General features: G+C 34.1%; 1 protein-coding gene across 20 annotated transcripts in view; it reads right to left on the reverse strand.

Moving 5' to 3' along the window:
• Positions 1 to 24,238, reverse strand: part of CDC42BPA (CDC42 binding protein kinase alpha) — a 323,580-nt gene that overhangs the window by 23,055 nt on the left and 276,287 nt on the right. For 11 of the 20 annotated variants that reach the window (XM_081225007.1, XM_081225002.1, XM_081224995.1 and 8 more), the window contains 10 exons: positions 23,133 to 23,237; positions 19,184 to 19,267; positions 13,391 to 13,496; positions 10,797 to 10,933; positions 9,972 to 10,111; positions 8,375 to 8,456; positions 5,757 to 5,973; positions 4,810 to 4,872; positions 3,307 to 3,900; positions 1,520 to 1,617 (listed from right to left, as the gene is read on the reverse strand). In XM_081225007.1, the coding sequence (XP_081081133.1) occupies positions 1,520 to 1,617; positions 3,307 to 3,900; positions 4,810 to 4,872; positions 5,757 to 5,973; positions 8,375 to 8,456; positions 9,972 to 10,111; positions 10,797 to 10,933; positions 13,391 to 13,496; positions 19,184 to 19,267; positions 23,133 to 23,237 (1,626 nt within the window). The remainder of the gene's footprint in view (positions 1 to 1,519; positions 1,618 to 3,306; positions 3,901 to 4,809; positions 4,873 to 5,756; positions 5,974 to 8,374; positions 8,457 to 9,971; positions 10,112 to 10,796; positions 10,934 to 13,390; positions 13,497 to 19,183; positions 19,268 to 23,132; positions 23,238 to 24,238) is intronic. The other 9 variants (XM_081225009.1, XM_081225008.1, XM_081225000.1 and 6 more) reach the window with 1 other exon arrangement.

Below are 24,238 nucleotides of genomic sequence, written 5' to 3' on the forward strand. Positions count from 1 at the left end.
CATAAATAAATGGTTATAAAACTATGAATTCTGACAATGGTATGGGTCATTAAGAACCCTTATATACTGATGATGGGAGTGTCAACTGGTACAATTACTTTGGAAAATAATTTGACACTATCTTGTAAAGTTGAACACGTGCATTCTCCATGTCACATCAATTTCGTTCCTAGGCATATGACTTAAAAGAAACTCCTGCACATACGCACCTGAAGACATATATGACTTCTACAGCAACGTTCATAATAGCAGAAAGCTGGGAAATAATTCACGTCTGCTAATCAGACAAATAAATTGTGATCTATTCACCCAACCGAATATTTTACAGTAGTGAAAAGCAATGAAATACATATATGTGTGTGTACATATATATATAGTACATGTAACACGGATGAATCTTAGAAACAGTAAATACATTAAGATAGCAAGGCAGAAGATGATATACGACATAACATTTTATTATCTCAAACACAAGCAAAACTGAACAATATATTGTTTAGAAATATTTAAATATACAAAAAATTCTGTATTTTAAGAAAAGCAAGGGAATGATAAACACAATAATCAGGATAAGGGAAAAATACACAAGTAGATTCAGTGAAATTGGTAATGTTCTGGCTCTTAAGTTACGAGGTGAGTTCACAAGTGATCAGTTTATTATTATGCTTCATAAAGATCATATATTCTTTTATATATACTTCAAAATTCACATGATAAACATAAAAAGGAAAACTAATTGTAACCAGCCCGAATTTATAAACGTGAGGACCATATTTAGGTGTTTTATAAAACGTGGCAGCATTTACAAGAGCTTTTCCCACTGCTGTTATGGTTTAAAATTGGGGCAGATTTTGAAATAAGATCTTGGTTACTTTCTTTTACCCATTCCTCTAAACCCTGCCCTGCAACTAATGACACACGCTGCATATACTTACATGAAACTATTATTCTTCATTGTTGCAAAACAGCCATTCTATACTGGTAAAAATTCTCTTTATGTTATCATAGGGAAATGTTAAAGGAAAATATTATATTTTATTAGGAATGTGTGAAACCCTTATTTTTTAATCATGAGATGCTTATACAGAGCATTGGTTCTAATTTTAATCACTTTTCTAGCCCATGAAATTTGCCCTCACAGGATTAAAATTGCATACCATTATGTGAAAAACAGTAAAATTACAAATAATATACTCCTTCAGAGCTCCTTAAACTAAAGTGGAAGATAACGCTGACATTTTAAGTTGTAGAATATATTCTAGTTGTTCATTATTATAATAATCATACATTATATAGTGAAACAAAATGTAATAAAAATAATATGGTGCTGATGAGTTACCTATAAAATTAACCAGCTTGATTTTTCTTTTTTTTCTACTCTTAGCTAAGTCCCAGATTACCAATTATGTTATTACATGTGACAGAAAATGCTAAACTAGTGAAAAATAGCTAAATAGTCATATTAGTGTTTCACTTATAATCATTTGTTCACTTAGCCCATTTTTTAATGTTAAATTACCTTTTTGAGTGGGAGAGTCTGAATCCATTCCATGGAGTTCACATCAAAGATATCAACTGCATTTTCACTATACACTGAGAGATACGGTGCATTGTAACCTGGGAGATGGGAAGGAGAGAACAGCTGGCTGGTTACTTCTAACTGCTAAACCCAAAACATTTTGAAAGATCGATGCTAAAAACTGTAGAGTGGAATCCCACCAAAATCCTATTGTTAACATATAGTAGCCACATCAATACATTTTTGAAGTTAAAAAAAACCCCGTAAATCATAAATGTAGAGGTTTTAAGGCCATTATAATACAGAAGGAGTCTGTTAACACCAAGGGTTTATTATTCCCTTGCCCTATACTAGTTCTATAAAGGAATTACATTACATTTTAAATAACTGATTCCTAAAGTAGTTAAGCTCTTGACAGTGAAACAACTTACGAAGTAGAGAAATCTTCAGGTAAGAGTTATGGTCACATTTATGAAAGTATGATAAAGCATCTGGCACAGGAGATGCTCAATATATACTTACTGAAAGAATGAACATCAATAAATGGTGACACAAGCAAAGAAAGATTAAATGATTTACCTAAGCTAAGGTCATGAATTAAAGTTTTGGCAGAGCTATTCATAAAAGCCAGATATTCTAATTCTTATTCTAATTCCAATTAACACTGTACAATTCACATAATACTTTGAATTATTTTCTGACTAGGATTCATTCTAAATATGATGCCATAGATAAGAGTGTAAATTTCAGAAGAAACAAAACATCAAGAATAGTTAAGTCTGAGTAGGTAGAAGTATTTTTCTTTTGATCTAGATTTTCTAATTTTTCTGTAATAAGTATATATGGCTCTCCTAAACTTTCTTATATTGAACTTTTAAACTTGACTATACTCATACCCACCATTCCTCCTATCTTGTTGCAGTGGAAGAGGTTTTACTCCTCCTGTTCTAAATCCTTTCCCCTATATTCTGACTTCCATCCTTTTTGGCCTCTTGGGGATCTTACTCTATTTCCTGTATTTACCATATAGTCATCAACCTTTCCCTGGCTCCCTAGTGGCTATTTCCCTTCGGCATTTAAACATGCTCAAAGTATCTTCCACTAAAAACAAAATGTGTTGGATTAGATATTCCTCCTACATGCCTCTACGGAACTCTGTACTTCTGCGATCAGAGCACTTACATTCCACTGCAACTTGTTTTGTCAGGAATCCATTCAACTGCATTCATGCTCTGTGAGGGTAAGACTGTCTATTTTGCTCAATGTTACATCTCTTACAGTAAAATGACACATAATAAGTATTCAATAATTTATTAATATCTTAATGTTTGTTGAAAGTATCTACCTACCTAGATAAAAATGAATAACTTTTCAAATGCTACATTATACCTTCACATAACTGATTAAATAATTCACTAGGTAACCCCTTCTCTAGAATAAGTCCTATGAGCTATTAGTGCTCACAAGTACTATATTTGGGGGGACCATGAAGATAACTCCTTAGGGTTATTTCAAAATACAATAATATGTGTTAAAAATCTATCTAGGTAAAATACTGCATAAGAAGATTAGCTTTAATTATGTTCCTGTTAATGCTGACCCTGTTGGCCTAGGTCTTAACTACATATGGTTAGTTACTTTACATAAAACATACTTGATCTTAGGAAAAACCTCAAAGATGACTTAAATAACAACCTGCTATTAACAATGAATACATAAAGGAGATGAAGTAGAAGGAAAAAGAAAGAAACAGCAAGATAAGACAGCGAAAAGTAAGAGAATCTTACAACAAGAGGAAGGATTTGCTGGCCACATCAATTCCTGTTGTCTAGATCTTCGGCCCTGACAGTCAGTATATATCCCAATGCTGTTAAAACACAGCAGATATTCTTTACTGGAGATTTCAACTGCACAGATGGCATCCATTGGTTGATGTGCAATAAATGAGAGTGTATGGTCATTTGAATGGAGCATACTGTATGGACTTCCTTCTCCATTCAGGGGGTATCTTAGAAATCCAGACTGGAATCCCACACAGAGTTGTTCACTGAAGATTGCCATCCACTGGACATTATATGGGACTTGAATTTCCTTAAATTTTCTGTGACGGGTCTTGCTCTGAAATAGTTCATAACAGAGGACCTGCCTTTTCATAGCCACACACAGGCATGTAAGAGCTCCATGACGTACTTTTCCAGAAGTTATGGTTTGACACCCTTTAGTTTCTGCCAATTTATAAAAATCAGTCTCTCGCCCATCCAAAGCTGACATAGGAAAAAGTCGTACATGACGATTTCGTCCTGAGATCACAGCAACAAGTTGATCATTTGGAATGAGTTCAATCTGATGAATCTTCTTATTGTCACCAACTCTAATAATTTCTATGCAAAGAAACAATAATAAATCAACTGCAAAATGTTTTGTTTACCTATTAATTATATCCCAATTATACTCAAAAGAATATGTCAACTTATAATAAAGACAGAGATACACACACAGAAAAAATGAGAGATCAGAAATCATATGGAGAAAGATGAAGATAATTACACCCATTGTAAGATAATTTAACCTATCTATAGTAAGGTATTAAATTTAGCACTGAGATTTCTGGCAGCCATGGCCAAGAGTTCCTATGTGATAAAGCATGCCAGATCTTTAAGAAAAACCTCTTTACTCTCACCAAATCCTAGGGAAGTTTACCATGGGGTTACTATTTTTAAAAACTGAGTAACTCATGTTTCACTAAAGGTATTTCTTTGGGTAACAAATTAATTAAGTTTAAATGCATTGTTTTCCCACGATCTAACTTGATATAAAGACAGAACTTAGAACCCTGTATTCAAGAATGCTAAGTTAAATGGGTTCCTTTTTATTTCACCCAGTATTTAATTTCTCCCTAAAAAGAAATCTGTTGTGTTAAACTGTGGGATAAAAGACCCCAACAACAAACACATTTTAATGACTGTTACCACTTCTAGTACTGTTAGAACTATGAAAAAAATCAAGTTGCATTTTTCTTTCATGTACCATCTTTAGAAATGCAATCTGAGTTCATACAGCGGAACTGTAAATAAAATGACACAAGAAAGACAATACACATGGAAGTTTTAGAACTCAGATGGATTATAAATATTAAAAAATTATCTTTTGACCTATAAACGTATCCAATTAGGCCTGGAAAATTTCAATTACAGAATAAATAAGAGCAAATCCTGCTCTTTTTAGAATTCAGAATCTGTAGGTTAGAACACTCTATCAATAATATTTTCTCCAAAATAATTTTCTCTTACCATCTTTGGTGACATGCACAACAAATAACCCTTCTTCATTCCCCAAAGCTATTCTTTCATGATCTATATAAGACATAAATATGAAGTATTTTTATTAGGTAGAAACTATGTAAATTCATAGAATAAAACAGGTAACAAAAGAAATTCGGTACAAAAAACCAAATAAATAAAATAAACAATTAAAAAATAGCAATAACAATTTGCACTATTAAATTTCCTTTCAGATTACTGTGGTAAATATTATCTCGTGTCTTTTTTTAATAGAACAACCATTAGAAAGTAATTTATATCAATGCTTATAAAAAGATATAAATGTTTATTCAATAAAAGGTGAAAGAAAAAAACCCCTAGTTTGTGAGCACCCTGTGTCCAGTTCCATTTCGTGTTTGGGGAGGGAAAAATTGTGAAAGGCATTTGAACCCTACTCATCAAACTTTTCATTATTTACTAGAAAGTAACAAAAGAGTGGGCAGTATACGTAAGAATATAGCGAAAATTTAACCCTCCAGACAGAAAAGCCGCCATTTTTGAGGGCATATTATATATGGAGCACTCTGTGTTACACATTCCATCTTATTTAAACTTCACAGTAACCTTTGCAAGGTAATTAGTACCTACATTTTACATAGGAAACTTATGCTTTATGAAACAGCTTACGCTTTAAACAACTTTTTCTAAGTCACACAAGCGGAAAATCGATACGTTAATAGGTTAATCTTTAGCATTGTTGCTTTTTCAGAAGAAAACACATTTGAAAAGTAAATTTATTCTTGTTTACTGAAAAATAAAGTTCTAATATGGTCTCATTCATTCAATAAACATTTACTGAGCATCTGTGATATAACACACACCATGTTAGACACCGGGATTCCTAGATGAAAACCAGTCCCTGCTGACAAGGTATATTAGTAAACAATTATAACAAGATAAATGTTATGAATTCATACCTATGATTGCAGCTGCCTGGGTCGTTTTAATGAGGGGAAGAGTGCTGTCATAAGCCTCTTTGGGAACATACACTGAGCGGTCTCTGAATTTGTTTTTCTTCAAAATCTTGTGCAATTCACTCAGCACTCCCACCCATTTACTCTTCTCATTCTCACTGTCTGCTAGCATCAGGATTGAACATTTGTTATTAGACGCTGAGAGCTGGGAAGCTGTGACCTAGAACAATTTAATCAAAATTCATGACATCAGCAAACAGATACCTTTTAAGCCAGTTTTATACTGATGCTAGTTCGCTTAGCAGTAGCCAACAAAATGAGCATTCATTAAGTGATACCTTTAACAGAGTTTAGCTATTCATAATCAGAAGAATAGTTTTAGCATTAGAATTCATGACAAAGGTAGTAGATACCATTCTAAATGTTAGCGTCATGTGTATTTTCTTTGCTGCAAAGTGCCAGAATACTATCATTAAAAAATCCATTACACAGGGGCTTCCCTGGTGGCGCAGTGGTTGAGAGTCCGCCTGCCGATGCAGGGGATGAGGGCTCGTGCCCGGTCTGGGAGGATCCCACGTGCCGCGGAGCGGCTGGGCCCGTGAGCCATGGCCGCTGGGCCTGCGCGTCCGGAGCCTGTGCTCCGCAGCGGCAGAGGCCGCAGCGGTGAGAGGCCCGCGTACCGTAAAAAAAAAAAAAAAAATCCATTACACACAGTCATATAACAACAGCAACTGACATTTATTGAGTAATTACTGGTCACTGGGCACTGATCAAAGCACTTTGGAAGTATTAACTCATTTAACTCTATCAACATCTTTCCAAGGTAGGTATTGTTATTATATTCTGATTTTATATATGAAAAAAACTGTGATGCAGAGAAATTAATTTCTCCAAGGACACACAACTAGACTGGAATCCTGTGTCCACGCTTGTAAGCACTACACTGTACTGATTTTCAACTTGTTTTAAAAAAGTCAAAAATACTCGGAAGTACTTAAGATTCTCTGTTACTTCATAACGATAACTCATCTCAGGGAAAGACCAGATCACTTCAGCTAGTATTTAAATGAAGGTTTATAATTATACAATGACACTATAAACAGAACAGAATTAAATTATGTATATATGGATCCTGTATTAAAAGTAATTTAAGCAGCAGTGACAATAAAATCCCACAATTGGAATCACGTTAAGATAAGTGGGCCTCTGTAGGCTCCCTTGGTACTGGTGAGAGAATAGTTGTTGGTCTAGGAACTGAAAGACTAAGTATGGTCTTTGTCTGACCTTCCTCATATACAAGATTCATAGACAAATACAAAGCATATAGGCATACCATTAAGGCAACAGCCCTTTTTACTAACCTCTGTTACCTTAATTCACCAATTCGAGATGGCCCTGTATTAGACAGCCTCCAAAGGTGGCTACCAACAATTCTTCTACGGAATCCCACTCTTCTTATCAAGAAATGCAGTCTAATCAAGAATTGCAGTCTATTTCCCCTTCTCTTAAATCCGGGCTGACCTCATGACTTGCTTTGGCCAACAGAATGGAGAAGGGTTATTACACCTGTTTTGAGCCTAGTCCTTAAAAGGCCTGGCAGCTTCCTCTGCTCTCTTGGAAGTCAGTCATGGAGAGCTCAGCCAGACTAGTGGATGGTTAGAGACCACGTGGAGAGAGTTCATACAGAGAACTGAGGCGGCCCAGTGAACAGCCAAGTATCAAGGCGAACAGCCAGCACCAAGGCCCCAGATGTGAGAGTAAGGTCATTTTGGATATTCCTGCTCCAAATGAGCTGAATGCAGTCACATGAGTGACCCCAGTTGACACCAGAACTGTACACCTGAAGGACTGACCCACAGAATGGTGAAAAATAAATCACTGTTGGCTTAAGCCACTAAGTTTTGGAGTGGTTATTACAAAGCAATAGAACTGAAACATACCAACTTTTTAAATGAGATCTTAAAGAAACTTCTATTTTTTTAAAAAATTGAGAAATCTCATGCTTATTCATTTTTTCATGTTGTAGTGCTTATCTGAAAATTGAATTGTGACTCAAAAATATTATCCAAGAGGAAATCTATTTTAGAATCCATATATTTATGCTTTCTTTCTTTTTTAAAAAATTTATTTTATTTTTGGCTGCGTTGGGTCTTCGTTGCTGCGTGCAGGCTTTCGCTAGTTGCAGCGAGCTGGGGTTACTCTTCATTGTGGTGCGCGGGCTTCTCATTGCGGTGGCTTCTCTTGTTGTGGAGCACAGGCTCTAGGTGCATGGACTTCAGTAGTTGTGGCATGCGGGCTCAGTAGTTGTGGCTCACAGGCTCTAGAACGCAGGCTCAGTAGTTGTGGCGCACAGGCTTTGTTGCTACGTGGCATGTAGGATCTTCCCGGACCAGGGATCAAACCCGTGTCCCCTGCATTGCCAGGAGAATTCTTAACTGCTGCGCCACCAGGGAAACCCTATTCGTGCTATTGGTCTTTTACTAATTAAATATTTACTTAGCACAAATTGTCTATAAGATTTGGTTCTATTCCAAATAAGTTTGTGATCTATATAGAAAGGCAAAACGTATACTCATAAAAAGCAAATAATTCAGTGATCAAATTACAGCACACATACTTACTCTAAATATACAGGGTATGTCTTTTCGACTTGCATGAATAACATCAGAAGCCAAGACTGAACTCACAGAAAATTCTTCATCTCTGAAGGAAAAGTTAAAAGTCAATGGAAATAGTAAAAGTCAGTGTATGTGGGTATGTGTGTGTGGTTTTAGGCATGTATCCAAATAACACATATGAAGCAATCCTTAAAATTTAATTGTACAAAACATCCAAATTAAATTTAAAAAAATTTTTAATTTTCTCCCTTTGTAATTGATAGTGCCAAAAGTAATTTATCAAGTGTAATTTAACAGTGCCACATTACACAAAAGTTAGAAATCATTTCTGGATTACTCGGAGTCAAAAGTCAATGGAAATAGTAAAAGTCAGTGTATGTGGGTATGTGTGTGTGGTTTTAGGCGTGTATCCAAATAACACATATGAAGCAATCCTTAAAATTTAACTGCACAAAACATCCAAATTAAATTTTTAAAATTTTAAAATTTTCTCCCTTTGTAATTGATAGTGCCAAAAGTAATTTATCAAGTGTAATTTAACAGTGCCACATTACACAAGAGTTAGAAATCATTTCTGGATTACTCGGAGTCAAAAGGTCACATGGATTCGAACCCTGGTAGGTCTCCAGGGTCTCCAGTAGACTGCACCCTCTTTCCTCTCATAATACATCTCAAGTGCCTTCAACACAGCTCATCTGACATTTTACTGTTCCTTCAACACCTAAGACAGATTTCCTCCACAATAATTTATTCCTTGTGACTTCCTTAATTTGGTTATTGGTACCATCATTCTCTTGGTCTTGAAGACTTGACATTTTAGTCTTATCTTTGATTCTTCTCCCTATCTTTCTGTAATTGGTCCCTTAGGAGGTTCTGTCAAATTTTCCTTGCTGATATTCTAGTATTTCTTGCATCTGTTCCTTTATGATCCATATTTGTGGGGAAGATAATGTGTTTGAAATGCTGGAATGAAATACCAATGTGAGCCAGAGCTAGAAATTCTAGTTTTGAGCACTGGAGAAAGACCTGGACTGGAGACATATGTCTGGGAGTCGTCAACACAGAGGTGATGGCTGAAGCTATGGCAGTCAATAAGATCACTGAGGGAGAGTGTTAAGAGAGTCACGAGAAGGTAAGCAGAGCGCCCCAAGGGGCAGGGGAAGAGTCTGAAAAATGAAACTAGAAACATTCAAGAGATATACTTACTTAAATGTTCACTGATTCATTTTATATTCCAAGAGCCTGTCCGATTTTGAGATTTTTATTTCCTTTCCTCCCATTGGAATTATACCTAAGCCTTTACTTTAGGTGATGTTATGAACATTACACACATTAGACTCCAGTACCCCAGCAACCTTTAAACTGGTCTTTTGGTTTCAAACATTAGCTTCTTCTCCCTGACTTAACACACATCAACCTGTTCTATAACTACACCTTATTTCATATTTTTAAGTATGTTACGATTGCAATATTAGTAAATGAGAAAATTAACATGAAATTAGATTTAAATAAAAACATGGCAATGCAATTAGAAGAAAAATCGCATGCTTTTCATTCCTATGTTGCAAAGATATAAATATTTTCACCTTCGCCAACTTACCTCATGTCAATCACCTGACTGACTACAACACTGGGCTGAGAAGCTTTTCCTTCAGCAATATCATACAGAAAGAGTTTGAAATCACAAACTACAGCCAGTGCTCTTTGCCATCCTTTCTTCACTCCAGCTGGCTTAGGGATCTTAGACAGGCAAACAAACAAACAAAACAACCTGAACTGAAATGTCAGTCAGAGCCCCTTTAATTACATATGTAACTGCATGATGAAAACCTAAAGACAGTGTACACGTGTTGTAAGTCTGCCACTGTGTTTGGTAAAGTAGAAGATGGTACACATATATCATTAATAACATGAGAATGTGTGATAACACATTCTTCAAACACTGATTGACATTATATTCTGAAAATAACTTTAATGGTACCATTTTAATTTTCTCTAGTAATTCATTAAAATAACATTCATGGATTTCTAAGTAGCATAAAAGCCAAATTTGGTAGTAGGACGAAAAGCAGCTTACACTTTAAATATTATTCAAGATTACAAGTAAGATTATGTCTTGACAATATCCCATACTTCATAAGCAAGCATATGCCACCTCTCCAGCAAGATGAAGAGCCAAAGACTCCTTTATGGAGATTTCAACATCTGTTCATTACAATACAGGGACAGTACAGAAAATTTTGAGACATTTTGGAATTTATTCTCAGCAAAAGCTAGGTTTTTATTTTCAGATCATTACTCTGAATGAAGTAAAACTGTTAGATGAATTTTATTCACCTAATTTTCTGTCAAGGACTTTGTGATTTTCTTTAATTCATTAATAAGCCTTAAAAGATTAATCTAAACCCAACCTAATCATACTTACCCTGACATGCCCTTCATATGCTGTTCCTATTCCTTTCTGTGGATCTATACCCAGGGGACCTTTTGTCTGTTCAGGAGGAACTGGACAAGCAGTTGGAGCTTTGTTTACACAAGTTATGTGACATGAAAATCCACACACTTTTGGAGGGGAAAAAAGAAACAGTGTTCAATAAAAATTCGTTTTTACAAAGAGAAAATTCACTGAGCACTCATTACATGCAAAGTGCCATGTTAAATGAATGCTTACCTCTGATTTTATTTTAAACAACTTGACAATATTTTTGTCATTTGGGGAGCTGATTCATTTGCTCACCAATAAGAATTTCAGTGAGAAATAGTAAATACTTTTTTATTACTGTAATATGTAATATGTAATATTACTGTTCTGTGTTAACACTAGTGATCAAAATGAGAAGCAAACAGATGGAAAAAAAGTCTAACCTTGCAAATAAAACAACTGTTTTAAACTGAATTCTTAAAAGAGTAGCTTCTGGAGTTTTCTCTAACTCTTCATCTCACTGCAATTTGGTATCTGACCTGAATTCTCTCTTGCAAGAGTCACTGATGGATGTTAAATTACCTGACATCTTTTCAATATCTGGCAAATTTTACCAATCCCTCTTTTTGAAATTTAAATTGTTCAATGATTAAGAAAGTATAATTTAAATTTTAGGAGTTACTAATATTACTGTATATAGTTAAATTACTACTAAGATAATAATAGTAGTTAACTTTATTGAGTGTTTTTAATTTTTTCTGTAATAATCTAAGAGAGATAAGATTATCCCCATTTACATATGACTGGCCCTGGGTCACAGAACTTGTAAGTGGCATTGCTGGAATTCAAACCCAGGCAGTCTTGCTCAGAGCCTACATACGTAACTACCAACAGTATTGCCATGATACCTCTTGATACTTAAATGATGAACTTGAGATTCTAAGACAAAATGATAAATAAAAATAAACTCTCTTCCATTGAGACTTGGTTGGTTGAGAGTTAAAGGTTAAAATTTTAAAACAAACAAGCTTGTTGGGAGAGGTTAGACTAAGAATATCTATTTAGACAATTCCTACTCTCAGGGGGATCCTGGAGAATATCTGGGAAGGAATAAAAGAGGAACTGAAGGGATACCATCATGGGAACACATACACATGGGAAAATGGACTGTATATCACAAATGGATATAAAACCAGCAGAGAGGCAAGAGGGACTAGTACTGACTGTCAAAAACGATTCATCTTCTGTAGGACGACTCATTCACTTCTAAGCATAGTGTCTAACAAGTTACAATTTGCTTTAATAAGCAAAAATCTCTCTTCCAAGGGGCAATGGAAACAATAAGATGATTGTCCTATACTGGATCTAATTTCAACCAAGAAGAATTAAAATGACAGGAATCTTTAGAGGTTATAACCACATGATACAACATTTATGAAAGCCTGAGCATAGTCCAATGTGTCCCCACAGCTTTATAGGGTAGGCTGGTAGGCTGCAAAGAGTCAGTCTGAAGAAAAGACAGGCCCAATTTCATGGCAGGAGACCCTTAGAAGGGAAGAGAATTGGGAAGATCTCAAAAATTCCTACTATGGAACTGCAAATGATTCTGGTTCATAAAAAATGACAAGGGACCTAAAGCCAAGTAGCTGCCAGGATTCTTCCTGATAAACAGATTAAAAAATCACATTTATAAGTACTGGCTAAGTTTCACAATGAGACAAGGCAAATTCTCTCCGTTGGGTTCAGACACACCTCCCTACTCAATGATAGAGGCTATTCCTTCTCAGATTACTTTGTTATCTTTACCTTTTACCTGCCCTTAACTACGTTTCCCAAGGCTCTGTCCTCATACTTGTTCTCTTTTTACTCTACATGTGTTTCCTGGAAAACATCATTCATATTCATCACTTCACACATTCATAACTCTCAAATCTCTACTTTTAAAGCCTGCCCATTTCCTTTTGCTCTAAACCCATGCATCTAAGAGACTAGTTAAGATAATGCAATCAGGATCTTCCACTTGGGTTATGAGAACTAGCCAAACATAGAACACTGATCCCCAGTGCCTAGAAGCACAGAGCAGGCATTCTGCGAGCATGTGATGGATGGATCAATGAATGGTAGGGAAAAACCTCTGCTACTAACACTAGGGATAAAATATCTTTTGAGGTATAGTAGCCGACATTTAATATTTGTGAAAAGATACTTCATTGTCTACTTATTAATAATAATTTCCCTAATAAATTAAACAAGAGTAAAATTAAATGAATAGATTCAAGAATAACTTTCACACATTTTGTCATACAGGTTAGGTTTTGGGGACCACAAATTCTCCTGAATGATGAAACAAAGATGAATGAAACATATTTAAATATAGCTCCCCTGGAAAATGTTTCTAGGGACCATCTGTCTAGTTTCCAATATTCAACAGACTTTAGCAAGGTGTTCAGTTTATTATCCAAAAAAAAGCAAATGATTAAGTCAAATAAATAAACATATATATACTTTTTAAAGAGAATAAAGCTATTTGATTACAATTTAGGGAGTAAATGTCAGGACACTAAATTAGTCACATTTTCTTACCATTTAATTCTTACCTTCACAGGAACAGCCTTGTCTTATCAAGCCCACCATCAAGGAGGTACACTGATGACACTTGGTAGGAGTAGTAAAAGATTTGACAAAAAACTGATGAGTCTTGCGCTGCAAAACAAATTGATAAAAACATAAACGTTGTTCATTTAAAGGATTTCCATAATATGAATCTCTGTGAACCACACCAGCTGCTAGAATGTTTTCTAATTAGGTGTAGAATGAATTCTCTTCATTTCTCACCACATCTTTCTATAATTAATGTTCTTTAAATATTTTTATTATGCAATATTGAGCTGGATTATGCTAAAAATAATATAAGAAGCTAAATGATAATTGCTCTTGAATGCCATTTGAAAAGTTATAAAATAAACTAGCATTTTTTTGCTCATGAATTTTGAATTCAGGATTTTTGTAAGTTCTTTGGCAATGCATTAGGTGAAATTTTGCATATTTATACCTATACAAATAAAGAAATTTAATATGCTTTTATACCTTCTTACGAAGAACAAACAGTAATTTAAAATTCTTGTCCCTACTAAAAATCATGTATTTGATTTTCTGGGACCACGAACAAGTAACATGCTTAACAAATTCCTCCCTTGGAAGCAGGCAGTATTACACTTGAGTAGATATAAATACACATATATTATTCCAGAGACAGACTGAAAACCCAGCAGTTAAAGTTCTTCTCTAAGTCTTTGCTGCTCTGTATGGTGGTATGCCAATGTAGATTTCAGCTCTCTAGAACACTTCTTTCCTCTCCAAATGAACTCTTAGCGTGTTTTAATAATAAATGAATTACAGCCACTGTTCTATCACTCTGCTGTGTGAACTTAGGAACAAATTACTTAACTCCTCTGTGTCTCACTTACTTTATTCTATAAAATAGAATCAGTAATAATATCTACTTCATGGGGTGGTTAAATGAGCATTAATATAAACAAAGCCTTTTGAACAGTGCTGGCACAGAGTAAGCATTCAAAACATATTTACATATGTATGTTATAAATATAAACATATTTATAAAACATATTCTGAAAACAAATTTGGCTATTTCTTTTTTATATGTGTGATTGATTTAAACTAGTAAAAACTGTATCCTGTATTCCGGTAACATGTGAATACTGATGGAAAACAGTTTTAAAGTAGTATTATTTTAGTTGAAATTTACCATATTAACAAAAAACTAAAGAGAATATTCAAAGCTTTAAAATTTAAGTTAAAAATAAATTTTGCTCTTCTCAACTGGGATATATTTACATACCACAAAAGAAATTAAAAAAAAAATCAAGCGTAGAAAAGTAGATCATCTTTTTATATTAGGGTCCTGGAATGGAATGAGATTCTCAAATTTAGAGCAGTCATGAGCTCTGGTCCAACCTCAAACCATTCTATTCTAGAAGTTCCTCAGGACCTTTGGTCAGTTTCAAAGCAGCACTGGGATCTGACTTTATTCTAAGTAGAGGACAGACTATCTTTCTACTGGCTCTATAATTACTGTATGTGGACCGAGCAACAACCAAGGTGCAGACATTGTGCCAGTACTTCTCAACCATTTTATTTAATGGAGACAATGTCTCTGGGAAGATAGGTATTATTTCTTTATATAGATGAAGAAACTGAAACTCAGAGAGATTAAATAAATTAGTCATGAATAGACAGTTATTGGTAGAGCTAAAATTCAAGCCTGGATCTGATTCTGCCACCTTTCAGAGTTTGATAATTTAAAAACATGTAACTGAAAAATATGATCCTACAAAAAATAACCCACCAGACTGCATAAGACACAGTTAGGTCAAGACTAGAGGCCTCCATGCCTGTGATAAAAATACCTGATTTGTTAACATCACATAAAATTTTGCTCAACATTTCTCCTGTATACTAATTTTTACTCTTAGTTTTTTTAACTTTCAGGAACTATGAGAGTAAATTTTCTAGTGCTAACTTTTTCAATTCTTCAAAATACATTAATACAATAATGCAAAATTTGTTACTGACTGGTTCTAAAGGCTTCTATTACAATGAAAGAATTAGTCAATGGCTCAAGGTAGTAACTGTTCTTTTTTTCTTCTTCTAAAAGATAAGAAGACATGTCTGAAATGACAGTGATAAAATAACCATGCCCATGACAAATTTAATAGTATTACATCACAATATCTAAAAATTGCTTATAAAACATATTTATTATATACTTTTTCCCCAGAGATCTGCTCAGGATGTCATAATTTTAACTAAGTATGCAATAGTAGGAAAGATAAACAATGTTTTACCAAAGCATTGATTTTAAATGACCAACTGGCAGGTGCTGGTTAAACTGTAGGAGGTGGGCGTGATTCACTACTGAAGATTAAATGGTCCATGTTTTACTAATCCCAACTAAGAACAGTATAATATATAACATAATTAACATGATTCTGAGAGTATCAAACTTTAGGCAACACACAATAGGCTTTTGGTTTTATTTTTTTTTGGTGCGGGGCAGGGGAGAAGATGAATAGTAACAAAAAGATAGGTGAATTCAGCCTTAGGGTCTAGACCACTTGGCTTCTGGATCTTTCTAAGATCCCCTTTCTTGTCTCCTGGTCAATACCTGATTTCTAATACTTCCACAAAAGGTAGCTGGAGGAGGAGAAAAAAATGTCTAGTAAAAGAGGCATTAAACCTAAAGCATGAACTCAAATTAATTTTAGATTATGTGATAATTTGGAGTAAAATGAGAATTAACTATAATCTCAAAATTTAAAGAAGTGGATAGAAAGAAGGGTTCTTTTCTATTCCAATTTTGCCAGTGTTGCAGACTTCAAGCTACTCAATGGAGAAGGTAAAATACTTTTAATAAAAGATGTGAGAACAAAGTAGAACCAATCTTTTTTGAAAACTTACAAATCAGCAGTTGTACACAATTAGGATTCTACACTATAAATGACAAGTAAAGGAGTCTTTATCTCAAGCAAACCTTTATTAAAGGTTTTTTTTAAATAACCTTTTTCCCTTTTAAACACTTTTACTTTGAGATAATTATAGATTCAATCCTTCATCTTTTAAAAAACATGAAGTTGGGCTTCCCTGGTGGTGCAGTGGTTGAGAGTCCACCTGCCGATACAGGGGACACGAGTTCGTGCCCCGGTCCGAGAAGATCCCACATGCCGCGGAGCGGCTGGGCCCGTGAGTCATGGCCGCTGAGCCTGCACGTCTGGAGCCTGTGCTCCGCAATGGGAGAGGCCACAACAGTGAGAGGCCCGCGTACCACACACACACACACAAAAAACATGAAGTAAATTTTATTTTATTTTTGGGGGAGGAACAATAGGTGTACAAAATTGAGTTAATATTCAGCCCATGAAATATTATCACCAGAGCTTCATGGAGGCCCCTCTAATTTTATTTGACCTTATTTATTAAACTGGGCCCCTATCTTAAACCACTCATAAAAATCAACTCAAAATGGAGTAAGGATTGAACATGGACCTGAGTCCATAAAACTCCTAGAAAAGAGCATAAGGACTAAGATCCTTGACATTGGTCTTGTATTTGGCCTTATTTTATTTTTAATTCATCCTTGATCTACTCCCCATCCTTCCCCATGAAATCTGTCACCCAATCTAATGTGATCTACACAGGTCCTTGGATATGTACACAGCCTTATGAATTAGATATTTTTGAGTGTTGCTAATTTATATAAATGGGATTTTGTTACACATCAACCATATTTTACCATCTGTCTTCTATTTCCAACTCCCTGTTACCATATGCAGCACTAAGCATCTCTGTCATGTTGCCTAATGGATCTGCATAAAAATTTTTCTGAAGGAATGAGATTGCTGGGTTATGTGGTATATGTCTACTCCAGTAGCCAGGTTGTTCTCCAGAATGGTTGTACCTGTTTAAAATTCCACTAGCTGTGTGTGAAGCTGTGTGTTTCTTCACATCCTTGATGCTACTTTACTTAATTTTTGACAATCTGGTGAGTATAAAGTAGTATTAATTTAAAAATTATTAAATTATTTTAATTTCACCAATTATAAATAAGGTTGGACATTTCTTCACATGCTTGCTGACCATTAGGATTTCCTTCTATGGGAATTACTTATATTATTTGCCAGATTTTCAACTGGATTTCTAATCTTTTTCACAGGCAGTTACAGGAGTTTCTTATATACCGTGTTCTAGAAATGAATCCCTTATTTCTAGAACAAATATGCAAATATCTTCTGCTAGTCTGTCATCACTTATTAACTACCTATTAACAATGTTTTCAATGTACAAAGATCTTTAATTTTAATGTAGTAAAGTCCATCAATATTTTCACCTTATGATTGTGATTTGAGATCTTATTTTCATTACCTAGTCACAAAGAAATTCTACATTTTCTCCTATGTATGTATGTTTAACTTTTAAAATCAAATTAATACATGTATATAGTTTTAAGAGTAAATAGCATCACAATCCTTACAACAAAAACAGAAGTACCCCTTTGCCCCAAGTCGTCCTTCCTAGGGGCAATTTCCTTTAACCCTGTTAGCTATTTACTTCTATCAGCAGAACGAATTTTAGGGTTCAGAGTTCTTTTTTTCCAACACTTTGAATATACTTCTTGTCTTCTTGCATCTCGTTGCTGTTGAGAAGACCAGTATCAATTTGACTTCTGTTTAGACAATCTGCTTTCTCTCTGAAAGTTTTTAGAATTTTCTCTTGATCTATGATATCCTTAAATTTTGCTATAATGTGTCCAAGTGTGAATGTTTTCTTACCTCCTCCTTTTAGCACATAATAATGTATTTCAGTATGAGGATTTCCATCTTTATTTCTGGGAAATACTAGATCATTATTTCTTTAAGTATTTCCATCTCTCTATTTTTTCTTTTCTTTTGAAAGTCCTACTATATAGACACTATTTCTGTCTTATAGCTTAACTTTCATATTTTCCACCTCATCTTCCATCTCACAACTTGTTTTTCTTTTACATCCAGTTTGCTCATTCTGCTATTAAAGCCAGTTACTTGAGTTCTTTATTTCAGCAGTTATATTTTCATGTCAAGCACCTGGAAATAATTTTTCTTTATAAGTTCCTTATCCTGACCCATGTTGCCAACTTACTTCCTTTCTTAACTCTTTGAACATATTTATTATGCTTATTTTAAATTCATGCTCTGTCTAGCCTCAAAATTTTATCTAGCATAAATTATTCAGTTTGTTGCTTTCTTTTATACCAGTTATACTTTGGTATATTTTATTAGTTTTGCAGATCCATCAATCTGTCTCTAATTCTGGGGTTTACCCGAAGTTCATGTCCGGGCGATGGAGAGTTCCAATTTCTAGAATTCCTTTGTAGGAGCTTGAGATAAGCAACTAAATCTTCATGTTCTACCATATACAATATTTGGACATGGTCATGTTGAATGGAATGAAAAAAAAATGATCTGAATTTTTCTCTAAACATTTCTCTTTCTAAGTGGTTTACTAAGTTCAATTTTAGATTCTTCCACAAGTGGCCTCAGCTTAATGCCTTCCTTACAGTACATACTCTAAGCGCTACTCCTTGCCGTAACAGACTTCAAAACATTGAATTTAAGAAGATGGAAGTAAAACAAAACAAACTTTGCATGTTTGTCCTACCTTTCTTAGTGGTGATTATTTCCATTCATACAGAATTTATTCTCTTTCCCAGCTTTTATGTTTATAATTTTGAGGAATCTAATAGTAAAAATCATGGCACATACAAAAAGCAGAAGAAATCCATTCTCTTTCCTTTTTTTTTTTTCACAACATAAAATGCTTATCACTAGATTGAATACCTTAGGTGGAAAGCCAGTTGAACCAGGGCATCCCTTTTTCCTTAAGGTTGGTGTGTGAACTGGAAGTGGAGTATAGTCTACAGTCTGAATCCAGGGGAAAAGAGGAAATAAATGTCATAAAACACTCCATCTATTTCAAACATCACTAAAAATAAAAGTAAATACAGCCAAACAAAACAGCAATAAGGAAAAATTATCTCAATGAAGCTAAAATTCTTAGTGTTGATAATTTAAATTTCTGCCTGCAATATCTACAAATAAAATATTTGTTTGATTTATAAAAATTATTTCAGTCTGGAAATTTAAAAATAAATAACGTGTAAAAGAGAACCTACAGAAGAACACAAGAAAGTCATAGCATGTAGCCTACATAAAGTTTAGGATATTAATTTTCAAGTTCAACTGAAAATGCCATATTAATTGTATAAAGTATCTGAAAGAGTTTTTAAGCAAGATTTATAATCAAAATATTTAGAAGATTCTTTTAACTCCTTTGACTTCTATATACAGAATGCATATTACATATATGGAATACAATTCTGTGGATTTGTGTGTATGTGTGTAGAGAGAAAGAGCGAGAGAGCGCATGCGAGATATAGAGATTGACGGATTGATGGACTGATTGATTAGTGGGATTTTTGTGAGGAAAGTAATTTCTAAGAAGGGAGTTAGATTATTTAATATTACTGGAATTCAGAACTGACAGAAATTTAACTACTTGCCATATCTTTATTTTATGGCATATTACTGTAAGATATTTCTTTGAATGAAAGGAACCAGTGATTTTACTGGATGTTATTGTGGAAAAAAAGAGACATCACTTATTAGCAAAGTATAAAACAAATATACGAAGAATGACTTCCTTTTAGGATGCTAAGCAAGCAAGCAAGCAAGAGGGAAAAGCTAGCTTTGTGTAAAGTTACAGAATATTCTAAAATATTAAGAGAAAAATGGATGGTCTCTCTTTGCCTTTGTTACTATATAACCTCCAAAAGCCAAATATTTTATACACATGATAGCCTTAAAATGGAATTTAGATGGGCTTCTCAGAGTTTTCAACTTAACTGTGAGTTTAGTTCTAATTTAAATTTAATTTACTTTTAAATAGCTTGAAAAAAGTATTAAACCCAATTTATAATTTAACATTAAAAAATATGAAATAAAAGAGATGAATACAAAACCTTTATGAAAGTTAATAAAGAACAATTCATAGGAAACAAAATTGTCACTAGAATTTACATAGAAAGTCCAAGAGAAGTTTTTAGAATTAAAAGGGGTGAAGTAGGGGTGCTGAATCCAAGATCATCCTAATTCATAAAGACCAGCAATGCCTAATTTAGAAAACATATTTTAAAGAGATCCCATTCACCATAGCAATAAAAATTTAAGGTTCCTAGGAACGAATCTAACAAGCAATTTGGAGTACATTCAGGAAGAAAATAATGAAGCTTTACTGAAGGATATAAAAAAATATCTAAATAATGTTCATAGATGGAAAGGTCCAATATCACAAAGAGATCAGTTCTCCTCAGATAATCTATAAATTCAAATCCAATCAAAAGCTTTACACGGAACCTTCAAGCTGAACCTAAAAATCATATGTAAAAACTAAAGAGTCAAGGAGTAAAGGAAGAAGAACAAGGTATGTGGGAGTGGCTGATCATACCAGGTATCAGGAATTATTTTAAGGCTACAATAATTAAGACAATGTGATGTTGGTACAGGAATAGACAAAAAGAACAATGAAAGAGAACAGAGAATCCGAGACAGAAAGAACAATGAAAGAGAATAGAGAATCCCCAAACAGACCCATTTATATAAAGCAGAGATAGATTTACAAATCAGTGGGGGAAATATAGGAGACTTGGTGGTTCATACAAGAAAAACATTAGAACTCCATTTCTCATAATACATAACAACAAATTTTAGTTTGATTAAAGTCCTAAACATGTAAAAGCAAAATTTAAAAACTTTTAGAAGAAAATCTTTATAACTGCTGCATAGGGAAGAATTGTTTTAAAAAGACATAAAAAGCAGAAGTCATAAAAGACTGACAAATATGACTACTTTAAAATAAAAACTGTTGCAAGACAAAAAGATATGACAAATAAAATTTTTAAATAAGCCACAGACTAGAAGAAAATATTTGCAATGCATATAGCCAGCTAGGAATTAGTATCCAGACTATATAAAGAACAATTACAAAACAAGTGGAAAAATAATTCAATAGAACAACAGACCAAAAGACATGAACAGGCAAATCATCAATGGTCGATAAACATATAAAAAGATGTTGAATAACACTTGAAATCAGAGAAATGCAAATTAAAACCAAAATGCCACTCTATACCCATCAAATAGACAAAAGTTAATGTCTGACAGTACCAAGGGTTGGAAGGATGTGGGGAAATAGGGAATTCACTCACACACACACTGCTGGTGGGAGTGAAAACGGGTCCAACCACTGTGGAAAATAATTTGACAAGACCTAGTTAAAGCTGAAAATGCATATTCCACACAACCCAATAATTCCACTTCTAGGTATATATGCTAAACAAACTCTGCACATTTGCAAAAGCAGATAGCTATTAGGATGTTCACTTCAGCAACGACTGTAATAACAAAAAACTGGAAACAACCTAAATATCCAACAACAGGAGAATGGATAAATAGTTGTGGTATATTCATACAATGAAATATTATGCAACAGTTATAATGAATGAACTAAGTAGACATGTATCTGTGTAAGATGCAGATAACCTTTGTGTAAAATTTACATATACAACAAATACTATTATGTATTGTTTATGGATACAAATGAAATAAACATGTAAAAGTAAGGAAGAAAGGGAGTATGCCAATTTCAGGGTATTTAGATATGTCTGGAAAAGGAGAGGGGGAATGGTATAGGGAAGGTTATTTCAACTGTCAGGAATATTTCCTTTCTTTTTAATACAAATTTTGGGGCAAAATGTTCACATATGTTGAATCTGTGGATGGTGGTTATGTGGGTATTTATAATATTATTTTCTGTATGCTTTAAATATTTTAACATTAAAATAAAAATGCATAAACTCAAAATATTAAAACAATGAAAATCTAAAATCAGAGGGTATCATCAACTTAACCAAGCAGTCTATCACAGGGTTGGAAAAAACCAAGTCAGAATCTGACTACAACTCAAACTTCACTTCAGACAGCTTTCAAAATGGGACTATATGCTTCTATTGGAAAACTAGACACAGCTCTGTCTGATGACCAAATGGGAAACAAGGGAGCCATGTCAGAATTGTAAAGCTTGAGTAAATAACCAGAACTGCATCTGAGGCAGGATAGCATTAACTGAGGAATAATACATCCTTCTGACTTGTTGAGAAAGTTGGCCAGTTGGCTGTTTAAAACCATTTACTTACATAAGGTGCAAACACAACCCTGTTTTTGCACTATTAAAAGGCATGATTTAAATATTAAAAGGTTGGATGCCTATTGCTGATTAACAGAATAAACTATTCAGTTGCCAGCAGTGACAATTTTCAGTTCTATTTATGAAGTAACAGTTATGTCATATCTTATTAGATTGATTAGAATAATTAAAATATGAGAATGGCACCTGACACTGCCATGTGTCCACAGAATTTTTATCTGATAATTCCAAAATTCACACAACTCTGTCCTCTGTTCTATATAGCTCTCTACTTAAGATAAAGACTACTTTAAAATTAAATAAAATTTCTGTCTATTTTGGGTTGAATTTGGGGGGACCATTTTTTACTTCAGTTTTATAATCCTATCTATATTATCAGTCAAATGTAATGATCTGCAATATACTGTGACTTATTACACAATACATTTGATTAAAAGAAGAGAGTCAGATTTCACTTGTTTTTGCAAGTCCCTCTTTCCTGACACAAGTGAAAAGTTGGGGAGCAAGACTGCTCCAGTGAGGCACCTTAACTGGCTCAGCTTCACTAGATGTGGAAGGAGATGTGGACCTTGACTGGATGTAAAACTTGACGTTCGGATTCCGTACATATGTGTTCTCAACGGGATCAGTCTAGGAAAATAAGTCAGGAAAAACAAAAACCCAAGAAATCACTTTTAAACAATGTGCAGCTCTTAGTAAATTTCTGTAAGGCATGATCATGATAACATTCTTGAGAAAGGAGGATAACAAATGTTAGTTTGAATATTCACATTAGGGATGTGTCATTATACAAAAGCATAACCACTAGCTTTAAACAAAGGTCAAGATAACAATAGTTAACAAAATGCTCCAATCTTCACCACTGATCTCTTACTTCGAGCTACTGTAGGTTCTTTACTTGTATTCCACAAGATAAATCATACATGTGAAATAAATGCAGAGTACTTAATAGAAATATGTACTGCAGATTACAAATAAGTTTGTCCTTGATAAGAATGAAATTTGGTCCTCTACAAGGCATTAGTTGAAAGTAAAAGAAACAAACCTATCAGCTTTGTCACTAAATTAAATTCTCTTTTTATTTTGCAGCAGTAGAAATACTGGCACTTATACTCAGTCGCACCCTTCTAACCAAGTATTTTTAGAAACTGAAGATGCTCTGGGTTAAAATTTAGCATAAAAGATCCTATGGAACACACCGATCAATGATATATATTCAGTTTGGCAATTTTCAAAATTACCAGGATTGGGTTTTTTAAATGAAAGGCAATGAAGACAACTTGGGAAGGTTAGGGCATTTGTTTCAAATATGTTGTGCAGCAAGAACAATGCTTAGGTCAGCATTTATTGTAAATCAGCATTTACTGATTTACAAATCAATAAAAAGAGTAATCAGCTTAAGGATTTTAAACATGTACTAAAAAGGGTTAAAAAATTTTTTTCTCTATTATTATTATGGTTACTATTTTAGGGACTGGCTAGTGGGCTGGCAAATACTGGAGTAGCCCTCTGCTTGTGCCCACCTGTGGCCTCCCTTGGTGGTGGGCATGGGCAGGTATTCCGGCAAACTGCAAGGCAAGACTTTGGTGGGACTGACTAAGATGGCTGGCAGCCGGGCCTTAATAAACTTT

Source organism: Mesoplodon bidens, assembly GCF_964165515.1.
Source record: "Mesoplodon bidens genome assembly, chromosome: 2".
NCBI classification, from domain to species: domain Eukaryota; kingdom Metazoa; phylum Chordata; class Mammalia; order Artiodactyla; family Ziphiidae; genus Mesoplodon; species Mesoplodon bidens.